This window comes from Callorhinus ursinus, unplaced genomic scaffold (genome assembly GCF_003265705.2).
Source record: "Callorhinus ursinus isolate GAN/ISIS: 27379988/994484 unplaced genomic scaffold, GSC_fseal_2.0 scaffold12, whole genome shotgun sequence".
Taxonomy (NCBI): Eukaryota; Metazoa; Chordata; class Mammalia; order Carnivora; family Otariidae; genus Callorhinus; species Callorhinus ursinus.
The window spans coordinates 68007617-68029174 of record NW_027397074.1 but is presented as its reverse complement, the minus strand read 5'-3'; the positions used below and the strand labels follow the sequence as shown (position 1 = coordinate 68029174).

General features: G+C 52.8%; 2 protein-coding genes across 5 annotated transcripts in view; both read left to right on the top strand.

Moving 5' to 3' along the window:
* The first annotated feature begins 238 nt into the window (after window positions 1-238).
* On the top strand, window positions 239-11156 carry PRRT4 (proline rich transmembrane protein 4). 2 transcript variants are annotated; one of them, XM_073899159.1, is made up of 6 exons: window positions 239-544; window positions 1817-2541; window positions 2628-2732; window positions 3080-3199; window positions 6611-6742; window positions 8796-11156. In XM_073899159.1, exons 2-6 carry the CDS (start codon window positions 1890-1892, stop codon window positions 10619-10621), a joined length of 2835 nt encoding a protein of 944 aa, XP_073755260.1. In that variant the 5' UTR covers window positions 239-544; window positions 1817-1889; the 3' UTR covers window positions 10622-11156. The 2 variants fall into 2 exon arrangements, with proteins under 2 accessions (XP_073755260.1, XP_025721321.1); XM_025865536.2 differs by lacking the exon at window positions 6611-6742.
* Window positions 11157-15651: 4495 nt separating this feature from the next.
* The window catches only part of RBM28 (RNA binding motif protein 28), a 31043-nt gene continuing 25136 nt past the window's right edge, over window positions 15652-21558 (top strand). For 2 of the 3 annotated variants that reach the window (XM_025865570.2, XM_073899160.1), the window contains exons 1-4: window positions 15652-15875; window positions 20331-20489; window positions 20793-20887; window positions 21294-21369. In XM_025865570.2, coding sequence (XP_025721355.1) covers window positions 15758-15875; window positions 20331-20489; window positions 20793-20887; window positions 21294-21369 — 448 coding nt within the window. In that variant the 5' untranslated portion in view covers window positions 15652-15757. The remainder of the gene's footprint in view (window positions 15876-20330; window positions 20490-20792; window positions 20888-21293; window positions 21370-21558) is intronic. The other variant, XM_073899161.1, reaches the window with a different exon arrangement.

Genomic DNA, 21558 nt, shown 5'->3' with positions numbered 1-21558 from the left:
GGCTGCTAGCGAGGCGCCCGCACCCGCGGCCGATTGGCAGCGCGGGGTGAATGAGCGCGCGTCGGGGCGACGGGCACAGAAGCGGCGGCGCGGGGCGCTGCGGTGCGCGCCCGCCTGCCTGCCCGGGTGGGGGGCGGGCCGCGGGGGGGGAGGGGCAGGGGAGAGGGAGGGAGGGGCGGGCGCGAGGGAGGCAGGCGGGGAGGGAGGGCGGGCGGTCAGAGCGCGGCTGCCGCGGAGCCCGGCGCGGGCGGCTCTGGCGGGGAGCGAGGCTCACAGCCAGGAGGCGGCGCAGCGGGGAGGGAGTGCGGGGTGGCGAGCCGGACCGGGCCAGCCGCGGGGGGACAGCGCTGCGGGCCAGGCGGGGGGCGGCGTGGCGGCGTAGCCGCGGGCGCCGGGACGTGCCGACGGGGCGTCGGGCGCGACCGAGAGAACCGGCGAGCCTCGGCTGAGCGTTGTCCAGCTGGGCGCCTGGGCCGCCGCGACCTCCGGTTCTCGGGGGACTTGGCAGAGGAGACCCGCCTGCGGGAGGGAGCCGGAGGAGCAGGTCGGCGGGTCCGGGCAGGGGGAGAGGGAGAGCGAGAGCGAGAGAGCGAGCGAGCCTTCGAGGGGTGGGTGGGTGTGTAGGGGGACGAAGGTGTGTGATGTGTCTGTACGGAGTGTGTGAATGTGGTGTAGGGGTGTGTGTGCCTCTCTGTGTGACTGTATATACTGTGCGTGTCTGTGAGGGGCGTGCGTGCGTGTGTATGTGTGAGAGAGAGAGAGAGAGAGAGAGGAGGCTGGGAGCTCACAGAGCTTGGGTCTGAACCCGTGTAAGAGGTGGGGCTCGGCAGAATCGTGTGTGTGTGTGTGTGTGTGTGTGTACACGTGTGTGTGCAGGGTGTGTGAAGGGTGAGTGGGTGAGTGTGTCACGGGTGCTAGGTGTGGCTGTGTGTGTGATGTAAGGGTGCCAGGTGCACGTGTGTCCCTGGCTTACCCTCCCCTTCCCCCCCCAGATGTGTATGCATGGAGTGGATGTTGGGGGGGGGGGCCGGAGGTAGGACCCCACCGCAGCAGCCCCTTGCCCGGCCTGCCTGCCTGGCCACCTTCCCCAGGAAGGCCGAGATGGCCAAGCTGCCCCTCCCCCAAATACTTCTAGGGTTAAGGGGAAGGGAGCAGGGCCAAGCCCCAGGAAAGAGGGGAAAGGCTGAAGGGACAGCTTCTGCCAGACCAGGGCACCCTGCTTCTCTGGCCGGAGCCTTGCTGCCTTCTCCTCGGCCAGAGAGCTCAGCCCTGTGCTTTGCCCCTCCCAGGGCCTTGTGTTCCCTGGGGTCTGAGTGAGAGAGAGTGCCAACACCTTAGGTTGGAGCCCGAGGTGGGGGTGGGAGCGGGTTGAGACTCCTCTGTGAGGGTTTGCTTGCTCACAGTTGTGTCAGCAGAAGGGTGCTTGGCACATAGTAGGCCTCAATAAATATCTGAGAGTGGACGGTGAGGAGAGAGAGAAGAGAGAGGGAAGAGATCTGAGTCTGGGAATCCAAGTCCACCCCCTCAGCCATCCGGAGAGGATGGGGGCAGCTGGTTGCCTTCAGACCCCGGTCCCCAGATTGAGCAGGTAGGGGAGGCAGGGGTTTAGGGAGAGGGGCTTTAGCTGGGAGAGAAGGTGGAACCGCAGGAGAGAGATCTGTTCTGGAGCCTGAATGGAGGAAGGAGCTAGCAACTCTTCCCGGGCAGAGCCCTTTGCATCCTGCCCCCACCACCTGCTTCTCGGTGATCAGCAGCCTCTCTCAGGGGGCATCCGATCCCAGGCAGCCAGGGCTCATAGCACCTCTCCTTTCTCCAGGACCTTCAAGCTCAAAAGGTGCTGAAGAACTGAGCCTCCTGCCCACTGAGGCCACCGGAGGCCAGGTGGGGCCATGGCAGGGCATGGCTGCCTGGGCCTGGGGCTGTTCTGCTGGGTCCTGCTTGCTGCACCAGTGGGCCCCCAGCCTGCCTCCTCCGTCACAGGTGTCCCTCTCACCACTTTGACCCCACCACCTCAGAGTGAGGCCTCTATGCTGTCTCTCAACCTGGGACTGAACTTCAAATTCCACCTTCGGGGACCGGCTGCCGCCTGGGGGATCTCTGTCACGGAGACACAGCCACTCTCTCCTGGGCCGAGCCAGGAGCCCGAGGAAGAGGTGGCCAGTGGGCTGAGGACTGATCCCCTTTGGGAACTGCTGGTGGGCTCCCTTGGGACCTCCCCGCCAGAGTGGGGCTCTGCTGAAGGCAGCTCTACTCCCTCGGCCTCCTCCCTGTCTCCAGAGTCCACATCCCCACTCTCTGGGCCCACTGACTGGCCCACTGCTCCCTATCAGCCCAGGACGGGCACTGTGACCTGGGACACTGCTCTGACAGCCACGGCACCTCCGTCCAGTGCGCCCAGGCTCCGCCAGAGTGAGCTGGAGCTGAAGTTTGACATGGCACTGAGAGCAGGCGCGGCCCCCACGCTTGAGCATCGAACGCTGCCCCTGCTGCCCAGTCTGCGGGCCAGTCTGGCAGAGATTGCGGGGCGCCTGGGACCCTTTGGTGAGTACCCACCTCATCTGGAGGAGAGCCCCTGCTTGGGCAGCCTGGCAGGTGGGAGGAAGCTTCAGCCTGGGCTTCTTTTGCAGGCTTCTTCGGCACTACTCTGTCCCCGCTGCGGAACTTCTCAGGCCCAAGCCCTCTAGGCCCAACTCCATCCCCAAGCTCTGCCTCTAGAGTTTCAGATTCTCCAGGTGAGTGTTGATTTCACTGCAACAGACACTTAGGGAACACTTCTACGTGCCTAGCACTGTGCTGTGGGCCTAATCAGCACCCCCCTTTCTCTTTTGACTCTGTGTTGCTTCTCCCAGGGCATGGGACACGGGACACTGCTCCCATGGGGAAATGCCCTCTTAGCCATCCGAGTCTAGTTTGGTCCTGGTAGCTTAGCTCCCAGCATACGTGTGGTTACGATTTCTGGTCGGGGTACACTGGCTCCCTTAGCATAAGCTCTGAGGGAAGGACGGGATTTTCTCCAAAGCCCCAGAGGCCAAGGCTGGCTGGTAGGATGGCCCTTGAACCCCATGTGCTCCCTTTCCAGGGTTCTTTGGCACCACTCTGTCCCCGCCCCCATCCCCCCTGGAAAGAAAGCTCCCAAGCTCAGGCCCGTTGGACCCAGCCACTTCCCTAAACTCTGCCACGATGGCAACAGCATCAGTAGGTAAGTGTCCAATTCACTTGAACATGACATTTATTTAGCACTTACTACATGCTAGCCACTCATCTGCATTCTGGGACTCTTTTATTTCATTGTCATCATAATCATAATCACCATTCTCTTCATCATCACCATGGAGATATATATTAACGGTCTGAGAACAAGTGTTGCTGGGGGCAGTCCCACACAGAGTTAAGTAATGGTCCTCCGGGAGTTCTGTAATCCCAGACAGATGTATCAGAGGCAGACGGATACAGGAACTCCTTCATGGTTCCCACAGCCTCGGTACCAACTCCACCCTTCACGCCAGTCTGCCCGGCTTGCCTCTCCACCCCACACCCCAACCTTGGGGCTCTCTCCTTTGCCGTCTGATCTGATATGACATGTTGTCAGTTATGAGCAGAGCTGGGCCCCTCATTGGAAAGACATTGAAGAGAAGACTTTGAGCAGACAGATGCCACCCTTATTCAAGGAAGCCTTTCAGAATATACACATGGATAAGCTGGTGGTGCAGAGGAAAGAGCAGGGCCTCTGGAATCTTGAGGCTTGGTGTGGAATCCCAGTTCACTTACTAACTGACTGGGTGAACTTGGGCAAGTTATTTAACCTCCCTGAGCCTGAATTTTCTCATATATCTAGGGTTTAATAATAATATCTCTCTTGTTATTCTGAAGCTTCCAGATAATGCATGAAGTAGAAGTTTATTAAAGAGTAGCTGTTAGCCTTGGTTCTTTCCCTACTGCGTCCCAAGTTCACTTCCAGACCCTACCTAACACCACGCACCGTTGGCCTCAAGATGTGATGGGCAACACAACCCACAGGGCGGAGTGCACACTCAGGGAGAGGCTCTGGTAGGTGAGGCCCAGGGAGCCATGGAGAGGGACCTCTAGGCCCGGCTTTGTTCTGCAAAGCCTTTATACTATTGCTGCAAATCGTCTTGGCCACTTCAAGGTAGGAACCAGCTCAGCAGTGGTCCCCCAGCTTCTTCCAGTTCCAGACTTAACACAGAACTTGACTCTAGCTCACTCCCGAGCAGTTGCCGCTCTCCTGGGGAGGCAGCTGACCCCTCCCCATTCAGCCCAGTGTGTAGCAGTGGCAGGATCTGCTGTGGGGTGGGAGGCAGGCTCTGTGGCCCCCAGGGAAGGATGCTGGCTGGCAGTCTGTCAGCCTTGGTGACAGTGCTGGCCAGGCAGGTTTAATGAGTCTGGACAGTGTCAGAGGAAGCCCAGCTCGCTGCCCCACCCCCTCCCCCGTCCTCACTTATGGCTGCAGGAACTCAGCCTCTTCCTGGCTCTTTCTCTCAGATAGACCCAGGAGGGCTGGAGGCCTCTTGGCCAGAAGGTCAGGGACCTTGCTCCAGCCAGCAGCATGTGTAGGGAGTACTGTCTGGAGGTTAGGGGACAAAGGGAGTCTCTGTGTGTCTCCTCTAGGATCTTTCTAACCTAGGTGTGGTTAAGCTTTGATTCTAGGGCTTCTCTTCTCTTGCATTAGACTCCCTTCACCCTGGGCAGAGCTAGGATTCAGCCAGTACACATGGGGAGAAGTTGTGCAGGTCATTAACATATTGAAAGACTTTCAACCCTGTTGATAAGTACCCACTGGCCTTAGCCCCCGAGCCCTCCCCTCCACTCCCTGACCACCCTGGCTGACGTCCGTTCTGATTGGCTGCCATCTGTGCCATTTACAGTTGTTAAATATTTCGAATGTCAGTTACCCTTACAAAGAGGATCAATCTTCCATGATCCTAGAGGTGGGGGTGGGGGAGAGGAATGGAGCCAGGCAGCTGAATGGGCTACAACTTCTACTGGGAGAGTGATTTCCCAGCCCTTTGATCTGGGCAGCTGGTAGATAATCAGGCCTGACTTTTCCATAAATCTAGCAGGCCCAGCTCCCTGACTCCTCCCCAGCCAGCTGTGACCTCACCAATTACTCACATTGGCATCCAATCTCCTTTCTTGCCCCTGAGGTCAAGAGGGGCCACAGGGCCAGAGTGGGACCACCTTTTAAGAGAGGGCTGCTCAGGAGAGGAACTTACTATCTTCTGGGAGATACTGAGGGCTCCTTCTGGGGAAGCCTCCAGTGGGGAGACAGGGGATGAGGTCAAGTGGATTCTTCCAAGGCAGAAGCTGGGTCTTCTCTGCCTATCTGCACCCACAGCATGGCCCAGCCCTGGGTACACAGGGCATGCCCACCTGCCCCCAGAAAGCAATGCTCCTACTTCAGAACTACCTCCTCTGAGACCTGAGCTGGGCCTGTACTTTGTCTATGTTCTGGTTTTAATTTTTTTTCCTGGCTTCTTAGTAATGTTAAAAATTTGCTCTGGTTGCCATAGTGTTTGGGGACAGAAGTGAGAGATGGGGTTTCTTGTGCCCCTTGGGTAAGAAGTGGAGCTGGAAGAAGGCGAGGTAGAGCAGACCTCTGAGCTGTGCTTGTCTGCTCAGTGAACAAAGAGGAGGCCATGAGGGGTGGCAGTCTGGCTCAGGCCGTGGCGCTCCTGGGCTCGGTCCCATTGCCTTTCTGCAGAGCCCGCCCAAGCTGAGGAAAAGCCAAGCAAACTCATCCACTTTGCTGAAGTGGGTTGGGCAAGAGCATCTGTGGGGACAAAGGAATGAGGTTGATAGAGGGGGTGGGTACAAGTATTTGATGCTGCTAACGTCAGACTGATACCCACCCCCATCAACAAGCCATCCCAGCTGAATGAACCTCATTTAACTCATGGCTGTGTCTTTATTAGGTGTTCAGGGGTGGTCAGTCCAGCCAAATGGTGTTCTTTATTTTTTTTTAAAGATTTTATTTATTTATTCATGAGAGACAGAGAGAGAGAGAGAGAGAGAGAGGCAGAGGGAGAAGCAGGCTCCCAAGGAGCAGGGAGCCCGATGCGGGACTCGATCCCAGGACCCTGGGATCATGACCTGAGCCGAAGGCAGACGCTCAACCATCTGAGCCACCCAGGCTCCCCAAATGGTGTTCTTTAAATAGAGTTCACAAAGTGAAACAATGTGTTGCCTTTCTAAGCAAGTTTAGGATGTGCTGAGAGACAACAGTCTTTTTTCTAAGATTTTGTTTATTTTCTATTTTTTTTTTTAAAGATTTCATTTATTTATCTGATGGGGGCGAGGGGAGAGAGCAAGCACAAGCAGGGGGAGTGGCAGGCCGAGGGAGAAGCAGGCTCCCGGCTGAGCAGAGAGCCCAACGCGGGGCTCCATCCCAGAACCCCAGGATCATGACCTGAGCCTGAGCCACCCAGGTGCCCCGAGAGACAACAGTCTTTTGTTGGTTAAATCAAGAACTAGTTTGAGGCCAGAAATAGTTACATTCGCATGAACACAAACTGATGACTGATCGGTGATAAAACATTAGCTGATAATGATGATACCAACAACAATCATATTTTGAATGCTTATTATGCACCAGGTACTCTGAAGAGCTTTGAACACATCGTCCATTTATCCTCAAACCAGCCTTTTGCAGTAGGTACTCTTCCTGGTTCAGACTTGAGGAACAAGGTGGAACGGGAGCCAGGGCACATGTTGCCATTTGCCGTAGGTGGAGAGCTGTGTATACTTAATTTTTTGGCTGCTTCCCTCTCTGCCGTCCCCAGTTGTCTGATTCTGTCTTCCCCTCGTCTCTCTCCAGAGCTGCTTTCTGCCCCCCACCCCCACTCCTTTTTCTTGTTCTGAGGATTGCTGTTTTGCCTGTTCCCAGCAGGAACTGGCATGGCCCTGGGGGTGGGGGTGCCCCTGGGGTCTTCCTGTAATGTACAGCGGAGACCAGGCGGGAGCATGGCCAGGCAGTTGGGGCAGGAGTCTGGCTGTCAGGAGACCCTTCCTCATTCTTTCTACATCTGCCTCCTGTGCACCTCCCCATCCTCACCAGGGTGTCTCCATCCTTCACCACCATCTTTCTCCCTCCATACTTGTTTGCAGCTGCAGTTCTGCGGAGCTTGCTAGGTGGAGTAGGGAGAGGTTCAGCCTGAAGCATCTTCCTTTGCTGCCTGGCCATGGGAAGAATCCTTGGATCTCTTTCTAACTTCTAACTTTCTAACTTCTAACTTCCCTCTTCTCTTGCTCCAGGAAAGCAAATTAGGGATCTTACTCCTCATCCTCTTTCATTTGACCCCCCCCCCCCCCCCCCCCCCCCGCTTAAAGATGTATTTATTTATTTGAGAGAGAGAGGGAGCAAGCCTGCTCAGGGGAGAGGCAGAGGGAGAGAGAATCTCAGCAGACTCTCTGCGGAGTGCAGAGCTCAATCCCATGACTCCAAGGGCATGACCCAAGCCGAAACCAAGAGTCAGACACCCAACTGACCGACTGAACCCACCCCAGGTGCCACCCCAAGGGATGTGGGGAAGTTATTGGAGCACGGAATGGGGCCGGGGGCCTAAGTTAGCAAATCCTAGAGCACCTGAGGGGCTCACTCACTACGATGGCATTTATCCCACTTTGCTCTCCCCCGTGGTTCCTTCCTGGGGGTTCAAGGGTAGCGTCGAGACCCAGGGGAGTCCATTTCAACGTCACCTTCTATAAAGGGAATGAGAACTCAAAGGGCATGTACATTAAGAGCCTTAGACGAATGCTTTGTGACTGAGTCAGGATGGGGACCAAGGCTATGGGTAAGCTAAGGGTTGGGGGTGTGGCAGACAGGAAGGCCAGGGAATAGGAAAGATTGTATTCTCCTCAGATGCTGGGAACCGGAGTGTCTTACCTCTCCCCCCCCCCCCCCCCGCATATATGCATATGTGTGTGCAGGGGCTTTACCTGAAGAGATGGGGGAAGGGGGAAACAGATGAAAAAGGGCAGAGGAAACTTCTCCTAGCACCAAGGTGGGAGTTGGGAGTCAGGGGTGCAGAATAAGAGACAAGCAAACTAGTATTATGAAAAACCTCTGGAATTGTGAGAAGGGGCTCAGACCAGTGCTCAGATCTGGATCCTAGTGGCAGCTCTGCCAGTTTGTGACCTTGGACAAGTCACTTTGCCACTCTGTAGAGCCTGGGTGTCTTCATTGGACAAATAAGAAGATTCACTTATTCAACAAATATCTGCTCAGTGCCAACTCTGAGCCAGGCACCATTTTGGGCATGGAGATTCAGCTGTGAGCAGAGCCAACAAAAATCTTTGTTCTTATGAAGCTTTCTTTCTGGTGGGAGGATTGACCTAGAGGGGCCTTCTCCAGTTCCTTCCAGTTGTAAAATTCTGTGGCTTCTTAAGAAAAACTCTTTTCAGGGCACTGGGTGTCTCAGTAGGTTAAGCGTCTGCCTTCAGCTCAGGTCATGGTCACAGGGTCCTGGGATGAGTCCCGCATCGGGCCCCCTGCTCAGCAGGGATTCTGCTCCTCCTTCTTCCTCTACCCCTCCCCCAGCTTGTGCTGGCTCTCAAAACAAACAAACAAACAAATAAAATATATATAAAAAGGAAAACCCTTTTCAGTAGAATCGCAGAGTGATGAAGGGAAATGAACAAGTCGCGGAGAGCTAAGGGGGGGTGGTTAGGGATGCGGAGAAGGATTAGAGCTGAAACTACTGTTGAGTTTGATGGGGAGGGGAAGGCAAGGGGCTGAGAGACCCGGTGAGTTGCCTCAGACAAATGTTCTTTGCCCACAGACCCTACTACCCCCACCTCCGGCCCAGATGACTCCTCTCCTGCCAGCCTTGGGAAGCCTTCGGTGGAGCCAGAGTGTGGGTCAGGGTCCTGCAGTATGGGAGAATTGCCCGAACCCGAAGGGCAGCCTCCTGTGGCTCCATTGCCCCTCTTCTTCCTGACCCTGGAAGCCAACTGGGCAGAGGCCAGAGCTCGCTGGGGGCTGGCCTGGGAGGCCCACGTATACGGGGTAGGCACGCTCTTTGGCCTGGTGGCCCTGCTGGCGCTGCTGGCCCTAGCCCTCTTGCCCTGGCGCTGCCCGCCCGGCGCCCCCTGCCTGGCGCTGCTGGACCTGCTCCTGCTGTCCGCCGGGACCACGCGGGCCTTCCCGCTCTTCTACGACGCCTATGGGCACCGCGATCGGCTGCCCCCGCTCGCCTGGCTGCTGCTGCAGGACCTGCCGCTGCCCTGCCTGGCCGCCGGCCTGGGCCTGGCCTGCCTGCTGCTGGCCCGGCCGCGCCCGCCGCGGTGTCCCGCCGGGCTGGCCGCGCTGCTGCTGCTGGGGCTGGGGCTGGCGGCCGCGGCTGCCGTCGGGAGCGCCGCCCACCGCTCACTGCGGCCCCTGCGGCTCGCCTCCCGCGGGCTGCACGCCTTCCTCGCCGCCCTCCTTTCCGGGCTCCTGCTGGCGCTCTCCTGCTGGGGGGGGCGGCGGCGGCGGCCCGGAGCGCCCCTGGGAGGGTCTGGTTTCAAGGGCGCCACCCCTCTCCCGCAGGCGCGCAGCCCCTTCGCCCCGCGCGAGTCTTGGCGGCGCGCGGCCCGCACAGCCCCGGTGGCGGGCACCTTCGGGCTGCTGAGCGGAGCCCTGCAGGGCTACGAGGTGCTGCACGCCTTGGGCTATGGCGGCCAGCCTGGCCTGGAGGGACCCTGGCCCTGGTGGGCCTTCCAGCTAGGCCTGCGCTTGGGCGAGGTGGGCGTCGCGCTCCCGTTGGCGCTGCTGGGCCTCTACCCCGCGCTCAGCAGCCCCCGTGTGCCGCCGCGCTGCTGGGCCAAGCTCTTCCGCTTGTCCCCGGGCCACGCGGCCCCACTGCTGCCCGGGGGCTGGGTCACCGGGCCCCCAGACAAGGAGCCCCTGGGTGGCGCCATCGCGCGTGGCGACGCGGAGCTGCTGCAGCTGTGCGCCCTGGCAGGGCCAGGCCCCGACCTCCTACTCCAGGGAGGCGGCTGCCGGGGCTTCGAAGGCGCGGCGGCCAACCCGGCCCCTTCTCCGGCCTCCTCTCCCTGCAGCGATTACACCGTGGACTTCCGCCCGCCCTCCCCAATCAACCTGCGGCGCAGCATTGAGGAGGCCCTCTGCAGCGAGGCCCTGCTCACGCCCGGCCTCTTCCAGGGCCCCGCCTTCGGGGAAGCCCTGCCTGGGCTTGGCCTCTACCGCACCACCTCCTTGGTGGCGAGGACGGGGGCTGGGCCCAATGGGAGGTCTGAGAAGGCCCCTGGCTCCCCTGTGCCCCAGGAGCTCCCCTCTCCCGGGGCCTGGCCGGCGGGCAGCAGTGCCTCTTCCGGTTCGCTGTGCGGACTTTCGCGGGACAGCTCGTCCATGCTGCTATGCTCCAGCCCTGACAGGCCCCCACGCTGTCCGCTGGTCTGCGTCCTCAGTCCCCCGCGGCCCTCAGGATGCAGCCCTAGCCTCCCGGGCTCAGGCTCCTACCAGGCCCTGTCCCCACCCTCCCGCGACTCCCCAGAGCCTACTCCTGAGCTGCAGGCCGCGGAGGCTTTGCTGCAGGAGCAATTCCTGGACGCCTGTCGACAGATCGACGAGCTGAGTGTGGGGAGCGACACTATAGACCTGTGAAGAGGCGGCACCCTGGCTGCCCCAGCCTATGCCCCCTCCTGGCGCCTGCTCTGCCCGAGACCTGCACACTGTAACCCTTCCCCAGTCCTGCCTGGCTCAGATACCTCTCCCAGCTTCCTTCCCCACCCAGGAGTCCCTGGGTGGGTGGGTCAGCAGCCAGGCTCTGTTGATTGGGGTTAGTGCCACCTCCTCTGGAGCCCTGGGCGCGGATTCCCTCAGCTGCAATTCTAGGCTGGCAGGGGTCCTGCTTTCCTTGGCATTCACCAGCAATAAAGCTCCAAGGTGCTCCACTCCCGACCACCACTCCCTACTCTGGTGCTGAGTGAGAGGGGCTGTCCTCAGAGGACCTGGAGACTGGCTTCAGTCCCCACACCCACCTGTGCCATGCCCAGGAATCCCATTCCTGTGTGAGTGAGACTCCCTGTCCTCCACACGATCCTTACCCAGAGAAGGGTCCATGGCCCATTGAGGAGACTCCACAGCAGTTGGGTGGGAAGTCAGCGCTTTCAGAGTTAATTTATCAATAAAATATTTTCAGAGAAAGGTCTGACCTTCTTGGAAAAGTTTAGATGAGTCAACAGTAACAGCGGTTCCATCAGAACTGGAAGACAAGCAGTGTTTGGGTGGGGTGGCTTTCATCCCACACCCCGGTGACCTTCACACCTTCATGCAAGAAGCCTTGTCCTACGGCTGGGATGAGTGAGGGCCCTGGGAGTGACCCCGTGAAAACCCTTTGACTCTCTGGGAAGTGCCTTGTCAGAGATGAAACTGGCAGTGAGAAGTGAGGCAGGACCTCTGCAGTCATTGGTGGAAACGTCTGCATTCTTAGGAGCCCGGCCACAGGCTGTGGTGGACAGCTGGCTAGGGACCAGTCTGTGGTAAAGACCTTCGTGGAAATGTTGATACACATGTCAAGGGCTTGATCGCTTGGAGCTGGGATCCCCAGCAAACTCCCTGCCGTGTTCCCAGAGGCATTCACAGAGGATACAACTGCTCCACCTATCAACAGGGCCTCTTCAAGGTTGGCCTTACAACCCCTCTTTCCCTGCGCTCATCTCCCACAGGTGCAGACCCTCCCTGGAGAAAGCCTATCTTCCCCCCAAACCCTGGCCCCATCCTACCCACCAAAGCAAAACTCACAGTGCAGAGACCCAGGCCACCAGGCACCCTGGAACCTCTCCCTTGTCCGGAGCATTTGGCTCTGAGCTCTGGGGTGTGCATTTGTCATTTGGCTAAAATGCAGTAAGTTCAGAGTGGCACTAAAACAGCGTCATGGATTAGGTTTGAAAATCAAAATCTGGCAGTGCTTTGGCAGATGTCTTTTACATCACAGGGAAACTGACAGGGGCACAACATACCAGGCTTGAAGTGGAAAAACAGGAAAATAGGAGTGGCTTTTCTTCCAAGTCGGCCATCAACTCATGGGGATTGGAGAAGGGAGGAGGCTAGGGAGTCAAGAGGAAAGCAGGCAGGGAGGCCAGGAGGGGTGGGTCCTCACCAGACCAGGTCCATGCACGAGTGGAAGAATTAAAGCACTGCTCTCCTTGCACGGGAAGATCTGTCTTGCCTGAGAGGAGTGCCCAGGGTCTTGGACCTCAGAAGGAGGAAGAGTCAGTGATGTTTGGGGCGAGTGAGGGTCATAGTAGGGAACTCAATGAGACAGGCACCACTGAGGAATGGAACTAGAGTGGTTTTTGACTCTGTCTCCTCCATCACCTGGCTCCACTTGGCTCAGAAATTCTTGCTGCATCGTCACTCTGGGCTGAGGCCCAGGGAACTGCCAGCCTCCTAATTATAGGCATTTCTCACTGGTGTTGTGGCGGTTGTAGCGGACCCAGTATTGGAGCTGCTTTGTATCATGGAAGGGGTGCTTGCTGGCTGCTCGGAAAAATGGCTCTTTTTCTTCCCCACCAAGCCTTCCATCTGCCTCTGCTCACGCCCAACTTCTCTTGGCCACCTCTTCCCCGCCCTAATGCTTGCCAGTCGGCTCTTTCACTCTCCCCACCAAGGTTCATCATGCACACAGGCTCCAACAGAGCCGTCCAAACCCTGCATATCCCAAGTCAGTCTGTCAGTCTGTCTGTCTGTCTGTCCCTCACACACGCACACACATACACAAACTCCTTTTCTGTCTGGAAGCTGTGAATGGGGCTGATGAGATGGGGACGGGAAGGAGGAATACAGCTCAGTGTTCACCAGCTCCACCACTTCTTTGGTTTTCCTTAGCAAGAATTACCTCAGCCCTTTGACTTTATAAAAAGGCCAAGACTTTGGTGAGACAACCTTTCCCTTTTGTCCCATGCCTCGGCCCTTACCCAAAGCAGGTTTCCCAGAGGAGCCCAGGTAGATCCTAATGCATACACCCTTCAGGCCCAGTTCTTAGTACTGCAGGGACTGAGAGACAAACTCATTCCTTCCTTCCTTCATTCAATCTCTTTAAAACATTTTAATGAATGCTTACAGTATGCTAGGTGATGAGGAGAGAGAGTTGAACGAGGTGGACACCAGCCCTGAACTTATGAAGTTGAAGGTCTTTGGGGGGAACGCAGACATTAAAGAACTAATCACATAGGGCACCTGGCTGGCTCAGTCCGTAGAGCATGCAACTCTTGATCTTGAGGTTGTAAGTTGGAGACCCACGTTGGGTGTAGAGATTACTTAAAAATAAAATCTTAAAAAACAAAATGAATCATATAAATAATTACAATAGCACTAACTACAGCTGTGAGAAGGACTCAGCACAAGAAGTGAGTGGTATAATAAGGTTTGGCTTGCAAGGGGGAGTGGAGCCAGAGGGATGGGACCTGGGAGAGGCTGGCTGGGAGAGAGAGCACAGCCCAGGCCTCTCTTTCTTCCTTCCCAGGCTCCTGCACAGTGATGGATGAGGGAGAAGCCAACAGTTTATTTCCCCTGGAAGCCACGTTGCTGATGTGGTGCGGGGCACCACAACTCCTGCTATTTAATAAAGAACGCTGCGTGTGTCCTGGGTAGATGGATGAGCAAATATTCCTGACTGAAGCACCACGTGGTCTCCCTGATGTGAATGGATAGGACCGGCGGGGCTGAGGTTGAGGCTGGGAGACTGAGATGGGGGAGAGGTGGGCAGGTCTGAAACTCCGGAAGTGTAGAAAGGGTCAGCAGCATTGTTCTCCCCTAGGGGCACAGAACTGCTCCGCAGTGTGGGTGGCTGCTGCCCTCTGATGGGCACAGGCACACAGTTTTGTTTTGTCCTTTAAGGAAGGTCTGAGGGCGAAGTATTTCATTTTTATTTATTTTTTTTAAAGATTTTATTTATTTATTTGACAGAGAGAGACATAGTGAGAGCAGGAACACAAGCAGGGGGAGTGGGAGAGGGAGAAGCAGGCTTCCCGCGGAGCAGAGAGCCTGATGGGGGACTCGATCCCAGAACCCTGGGATCATGACCTGAGCCGAAGACAGACGCTTAACGACTGAGCCACCCAGGCGCTCGAGGGCGAAGTATTTTAAACAGCACTGGAGGGACATCCCAAAGGGTTGTTGGAACAGCCTTCTTAGGGTTCTTCTCCCTGTGTACACTGCAACCAGCACTGGGAAGCCCTCCCTATAGCTAGGGCCCCCGAAGCTTGCAGTTAGGTCTTTGGGGATAGAATTCTGATTTCTAAAGTGGCGAGGGGGCAGGAGAGGAGGAGAAAAAAGGAGGGAGGAATGTGGAATCCCAAACCGACTTTATTCAAATGACCCATCCCATTTCCTTTGTCTACTTGTCTCTGTTTATCCTGGATAGGATTAAGGCCATAGCCTCAAAAATCTGTTTTGTATTTCAGTACTTCCTCTCCTGAGTTATGTGTGTAAAAATAACTGGCATTTTCTTTTGAGCATACATTATTTACGTGGAGCTGGGCTTCATAAATCTGATGTTAAGTGTTCTCCCTTTCCCCCCCATTACTATCAACCAGTCATCCCATCTGTCCAAAATGTATTGAAAGCAAATGGGGTTTGAAGAGAAACGGAAACTTACTTTTCACTGTACCTTTTGTACTCCTTGAATTTTCAGGTTATACCATTGAGAAGTTATTATTTAAAAAGTGCATTGGGAACTTTTCTCAGCTGGAACCCCTGCAGGGTGCTGCAGTCTTGCACACAGGTCAGTTCCTGAACCCAGTGGAATGGCAAATAGTCTCTGCTTTCCAGGTTCCCGGAGCACCCACATCTCCTGCTGGTGGGTGAGATCCCTCAGTCATGGGTCTGTCTGATAAGCTGACCTGAGGGAAGGTTTTCTCCTGTCTCTGGGAGGACCTGCATTCTGGGTCTGTGTGTATGTTATGTTTGCTTTGGGTGTGTTCTGTTGTCCTGTAGTGTGCATGTTATGATTTATTTGTAAGTTTTTAAAGTTAATGTCTGTCTACCCCCACTACACTTCATTCTCCATGAGAGTAGGGACTCTTGTTTTAGCTCACCAATTTTATCTCTAGTGTCTGGTACATAGTAGGCGCTCAGTAAATATTTATTGAAAGAATGATTGTGTATGATACGTGTCTGTGTGTGCTTTAAAAGTAGCTGTAATTTGTCCTCTGTTACAGGCGCGGTTATAGTTATCTATTAGAGTGTGACAGATGTCTCATATTCTCTGAAATATGAGAATTCTTCAAATGATGTTTGTGATGTATGCATCTATGTGCATTCTGGTTGCATTTTATACACGTAAACTGGGTGTGGTGGCACCGAAGAAAGTATTCATTAAATATCCAGTACGTGTCAGATCCTGGGTGAGACCCCGAGCAAAAAACGACTTCCTCTGCCTGCGGTGGCACATTAGGATCATCTCCTGGAAGTGAGATTTTAATCTGGGTAGGAGCTAGAGATGCCAGTTTCCTACAGTGGCCCGGGGGGCGGAGGGCACCGGAGGGGCAGTACCGGGATTAGGGGTGGAGCCCCGCTCAAGAAGCTCCGCCCCCAGGCATGACCTCCCCCCCCTCCCCCTTTCCGGAACGCTTTTCCCCCCTCCCCACCATGTTTTCCTCCGGACTCTTTTGAGTGACGAGCACTTCCGGAATCTCCGGGCCACTTGGCGTGGTTGGCGTGCCAAAGCCCGGTCCTTGCCTCGCGTGCGCGGGCCTGGTTCCGTCGCGGTCTCGCGCGCCTCGGTTTCCCAGCCTCATGGCCGGGCTCACCCTATTTGTGGGCCGCCTCCCGCCCTCGGCCCGCAGTGAGCAGCTGGAGGAGCTGTTCAGTCAGGTGGGGCCGGTGAAGCAGTGCTTCGTGGTGACTGAGAAAGGTAGGGGGCGGGGCTGTCGAGGATAGGGCTGGGGTACCCGGGAGCGGGATCCGAGCGAGGACACCCTCCCAGACTTCAGCAAGCCAGATAATTCTTTCTTTTTTTAAAAGATTTTATTTATTTGACAGAGAGAGACACAGCGAGAGAGGGAACACAAGCAGGGGGAGTGGGAGAGGGAGAAGCAGGCTTCCCGCGGAGCAGGGGGCCCGATCCCAGAAGCATGGGATCATGACCTGAGCCGAAGGCAGACGCTTAACGACTGAGCCACCCAGGCACCCCAAGCCAGATAGTTCTTTACCCGCTCCTAGGAGAAGGGGCTGGGAATTGAGTTTCTTTTCTAAACCGGCTCGGTTCTGGATGACCCCTATGAGTCCATAGGGGTCCATTTCTGAAAGGCAAGGCATTGCCTCAGGGTTACATAGCGTTTACTTTCCGTCTACTACGTGCGCTCACATACAAGATCTTATTTGGTAACAATGTTAACATTTAATATTTAATACAGTTAACATTTAATAAAACATCAGTAAGGCTTATTGAGAGTCAACCGATTGCCAGGCACGGTGCTGAATTCCGCGCATGTTAATCTCGTTTAGTTTTCTCAACAGTCTTGTTGAGTGGAGAGTCTCAACCCCATTTTACAGACAGTAATCTGGAGCTTAGGGAAGATTTGGTAACTTTAGTTGAAGTTCGTACAGCTTGTAAGTAGCGGATCCAGAATTTGATCATCCGGAGCTCCTAACCAGTATGTTACTCATTTACTCATTTATTCATTCAAATAGTTTTTGAATGCCTGCTATGCGCTAGGCACTGTTGTAGGTCCTGAGGATGGAGCAGTGCACCAAACCAAACCAAGCCAAAAAACTTGCTCTTAAATCTTCAAGATGGGGAAGACAGCCAATAAACAAGCAAGATATATAGTGATTATGGTGGTAAATACTAAGGAGAAAAATAAGTCAGGAAGAAGGATAAGGAGTCTCTGTAAGTGAGTGTGGGGGTGGGGGTTGTAGAGGAGTGAGGAATGGCAGTTATCTATAGATAGAGTAGCCAGGGAAGGCCTGACTGAGGTGAAGGAGTGAACGTGTTTCTCTCCAGGAGGAGGAGGCTAGGCAGAGGAAAGAGCAAGCTCAGGAATACTGAAGAGGACTATTGGTATACTGAAGGAATAGCAGGGAGAACAGGGTGCCCAGGGTAAGTGAGTGAAGGTAAGAGAAGCAGGAAGTGAGATTCTAGGGTACCAGATCATGGAGGACCTAAAGGCCATTGCAAAGACTTTGGCTTTTACTCTGAGATGAGAAACTACTGGTTTTGAGTAGGGAGCAGTAAGTATGATCTGGCTTACATTTTTAAAAGATACTCTGAGGCTGCCGTTGGAGAATAGGACAGAAGCAGGGAGACCAAATAGTAGGCTTCTGCAATAATCCAGGTGAGAAATTATGGTGTTGGACCAGGATGGTAGCAGTGGAGGTGGTAAAAAGTGATTGGAATATGGATATTTTTGAAGGTAGAACCGAGAGGATTTGATGGATCAGATGCAGGGTATGAGAAAAAGAGGAGTCAAGTCTGATTCCCAAGGCTTTTGGCTTGAGCCACTGGGGATATTTACTTGTGTAATACTGCTATATGCCTCATATTCTGTGTAATGCTCATTGCATCACTATGAGAAAGGGTTGGCATGTATTGCAATGAGAAGGAATTGTAAGGGTTTTAATTGTAGAGAAGCATTCCTTCCTCTTACCTAGACTTCAAGGACACTCAAGATAGGCATCCGATGTTATATTTAGCTCCCTTCTAAGTCATCAGGCTGTCTCTGTAGGTGGCCACTTCTTTGTCTTTCAGCAGAACAACTGGTGGGAACTGGCATCTTGTGGACCCCCATTTCCCCCCATGGTATCTGAGTATGTGAGTAGGCAGGCTAACTGTGTGCTAATAATCCCTCCATCATTAGCTTGTATTTTGTTAATAACGGAGGCCAGAGTTGGGATTGTCCACATGGCTCTGATTGCTATGCAAGCCATGCCACCAGCCTGGTTCTTTGCCATTTTAAGTAGAGATGTGGGTAAGTGAAGAATGAGAGTCCTGTACAGCCGTGTTTCTTAAACTGCAGATCATTACGCGTTAGTGGGTTTTGAGTGGGTCATGACAAGAATTTTTTAAACAAAGTATATGTATATGTGGTAAAGGGTTAATATTTATAATTTTAAAATATTTTTATTTGTTTAAATTTTTTTAAAGATTTTATTTATTTGTCAGAGAGAGAGGGCATGAGCAGGGGGAGCGGCAGGCAGAGGGAGAAGCAGCTTCCCTGCAGAGCAAGGAGCCTGATGCGGGACTGATCCCTGGGATCGTGACCTGAGCTGAAGGCAGATGTTTAACTCCTGAGCCCCCCAGGCATCCCTAAAGATTTTATTTTTAAATAATCTGTACACCCAGTGTGCGACTCAAATTTATAACCCTAAGATCAAGAATCGCTTGCTATACTGACTGAGCCAGCCAGGCACCCCTTTGGTTTTACATAGAGAATATATATGTGTATTGGATTCTACTATAAGTTACATTCATTACTGTGGGTCGTCAGAACACTTTGAGAAACACTACTGTCCAGTGCTCGATGCTTCTGTTCCAGGGAGGAACAGGCACTGAATGGGAATTCTCTTTTGGGTCCTCAGAATATAGCTGAGGTGTAATCTTACCTTGTATCCTATGTATGTGGTCTAAATCTAAAAAAAAAAAAAAACAAACCCACAAAACCCGCAAAACAAAAACAACTCTATTCCCTTTTTGAAAGACTATACACTTTTCTTTTCAGACAGTCAGGATGTGTTGGAAAGAGTGTTGCACTTACTGGGATGGGAAGGAGGGAGGGGATGTGGGATGAGGCCTTAGTAGTGGTGACTCTACCTCTTGAAGATGGGGACAATTTCACAGGATGTTGTGAGGATTCAAGTAAAATGAGAGTGTTTTGTGCAGACAAACAGTGAATGGCATTTGTTGTGAGTACATGCTTTTGTTTTGGTGTTGAACCCCTTTGTGTTTCTTTCTTTCTTTCTTTCGTTTTTTTTTTTTTTTAAGATTTTATTTATTTATTTGACAGAGAGAGACACAGCGAGAGAGGGAACACAAGCAGGGGGAGTGGGAGAGGGAGAAGCAGGCTTCCCGCGGAGCAGGGAGCCCGATGTGGGGGGCTCGATCCCAGGACCCTGGGATCATGACCTGAGCTGAAGGCAGATGCTTAACCAACTGAGCCACCCAGGCCCCACCCCGCCCCCTTCACGTTTCAACTGCTTTGTGTTTGGTTGTACTGATCAGGAGGGGCCCTGACTTTTCTTGTTCTGATTTCTGACAGTGAGTGGGCTGGCTTTTGTGAGGAGTCCCGAGAAAAACCTTGATCTCCAGATCACAGTATGCCTTCATAGTGCAAAGTTTCAGCTTTAACCACTTATGTGGATCAGCGTCATGTGTTTGAGGGCTTGTACCCTGAAGTAGGTTCGAGGGTAGTTGAAAAAGAAGCAGAGCATGTGAGCTGTATTTCTTCTTTGGGTAGTAGGCAGACTACCTGGTCTTTTCCTTTTTGATGCAGTAAATGACTTAAACATTTTACTACACAAAAATGTTAAATCAAAAAAAGCATACCAAAAAGGGCAAAGGTGAGTTATAGTTTTTATTTGCAACTGTTCATCTGCTTGGTCCTAATATTCTTCTCTGTGGCCTTTATATTGGTGGAGTCCCATGGAAAGAACATGGGGCTAGTAATGAGGAATTAATACAGCTACAAACACCTGGTGCATTAACCAGTTCACTTACTTTCCTCCGTCTCAAATTACTCATTTGGAAAGAAAGGATGATAATATTCACTTTATCTACCTCAGTGTGTTCTGAAGATGAAAGTGAGGTAAGAGATTTACAGCTTTGTAAAGGTTAAGCTTGATATTGATTGCTAAGGTTTGGTAATAATGGTAATAGTATCTGCAGGCTCCTGAAGCAATATTTATTGTTTATTGAGGTTCTTTTGTCAGGACCTCAGGCATTCATTTCTGATCTGCTGCATTATTGCGTTGCAGTTTTCAAAGCTACCATACTTACCTTTCCCACCTTCTCTGGTGATGTTCCATTCTATTTGATGTTGAATTCTTCTTTGGGAATATAATGGGTATCATGGACCCTCCGTATTCTCAAGTTTATCAGGAAAGGAGGAAGAAGAGGCGCTAATAGTAAAGACACCAAATTAGAAGAGGAAGCCTAACAATTTCTGAGCAAAGTGGGGAAGGGGCCACTGATGCCAACTTTGTTTGTATCCCTCCTGAGAATTTTGGCAAACTGATAATAGGATGGTCTGGCAGTATATCTGCTAGTTAGGACTTTGAGAATTTACTGTTTTTTGTTTTTTTTTTTAAAGAGAGAGTTTACTGTTTTAGGGCTCTTGGCTTACAGTTCTCCCCCTCACCCTTCACTGTTCAGGGAGTAAGGCATGTCGAGGCTTTGGCTATGTCACTTTTTCTATGCTGGAAGATGTTCAGAGGGCCCTCAAGGAGATTACCACCTTCGAAGGCTGTAAGATCAGCGTGACTATTGCCAAGAAAAAACAGAGGAACAAGTCCACGGAAAAGGGGGAAAATGGTGAGTTTCTAGCAGGGAGTTTTCCCTCAGAGTGAGGAAGGGGAGGAGGGGGAGGGAGGATAGGGGATAGCTTCTAAATTTAAAACTTCCTTAAATTTCCTTTTGATGTCCAAAATCATCTAATGTATTTTATTACTCATATTTGTCTTTTATTTAATTCTAACTTTGGAAATCTGGTGGTTCTGGGTGTTGTCATACTTAACCCTGTGAGAAATGCCTTTTTTTGCTAGTAGCTTCTTTCCTGTGATGTTCTGGGCCTAGAGGCTGGATCACAGACTTGTTTTGTTGCCTCTTATTTTTTAGAAACTTCAGAACCCCCAAAGAAGGAACTGAAGCCTAAAAAACCCAAAGTGGCAGACAAGAAAGCCAGATTAATTATTCGGAACCTGAGCTTTAAGGTGAGTGACAGAGAACACTAACACGACCTGTTCTTAAGGCTCTTGGTGCTCATTGGTGGAGCTCCTCACCAGGATGGTATAATTGGACATAATTCCTTCTGGGCATGAATCTTAGCCTTGTTGAATACAGAAAATGGGCCTGTATAAACAATTAATTAAGAATAGTAAGTGTGACGATGTCTTCCTTTTGGGGCACTACTGCTGGGATAGCGAGGGGAGGAAGAGCTCTTTGATATCTGTCTTCTTTGATCCAAAGCAAGATGTCTTCTGTTTAGAAATGTTTGATGTCCCAGTCTCAAAAGTAAAAAAGGAGTGAAAGTGTTCAAGTTCTTTGTAATGAACTAATTTAATGGTTGATGTTTCATGTTTATTTTCTGTGATAATATCTTTTCACGTTTGGCATCAGTGTTCAGAAGATGACTTGAAGACAGTATTTGCTCAATATGGAGCTGTCCTGGAAGTAAACATCCCCCGGAAGCCAGGTACTAGCAAACCTTCATTTGTTGTGGATTAGATTAAGATTATTTAACATAATGGTGTTTTTCCATTTCATCCTTGAACTAACCGATATTTGAAATAAAAATACAGGGGCACCTGGGTGGATCAGTTGGTTGAACATCTGACTCTTGATTTCAGCTCAGGTCATGATCTTAAGGTTGTGGGATCCAGCC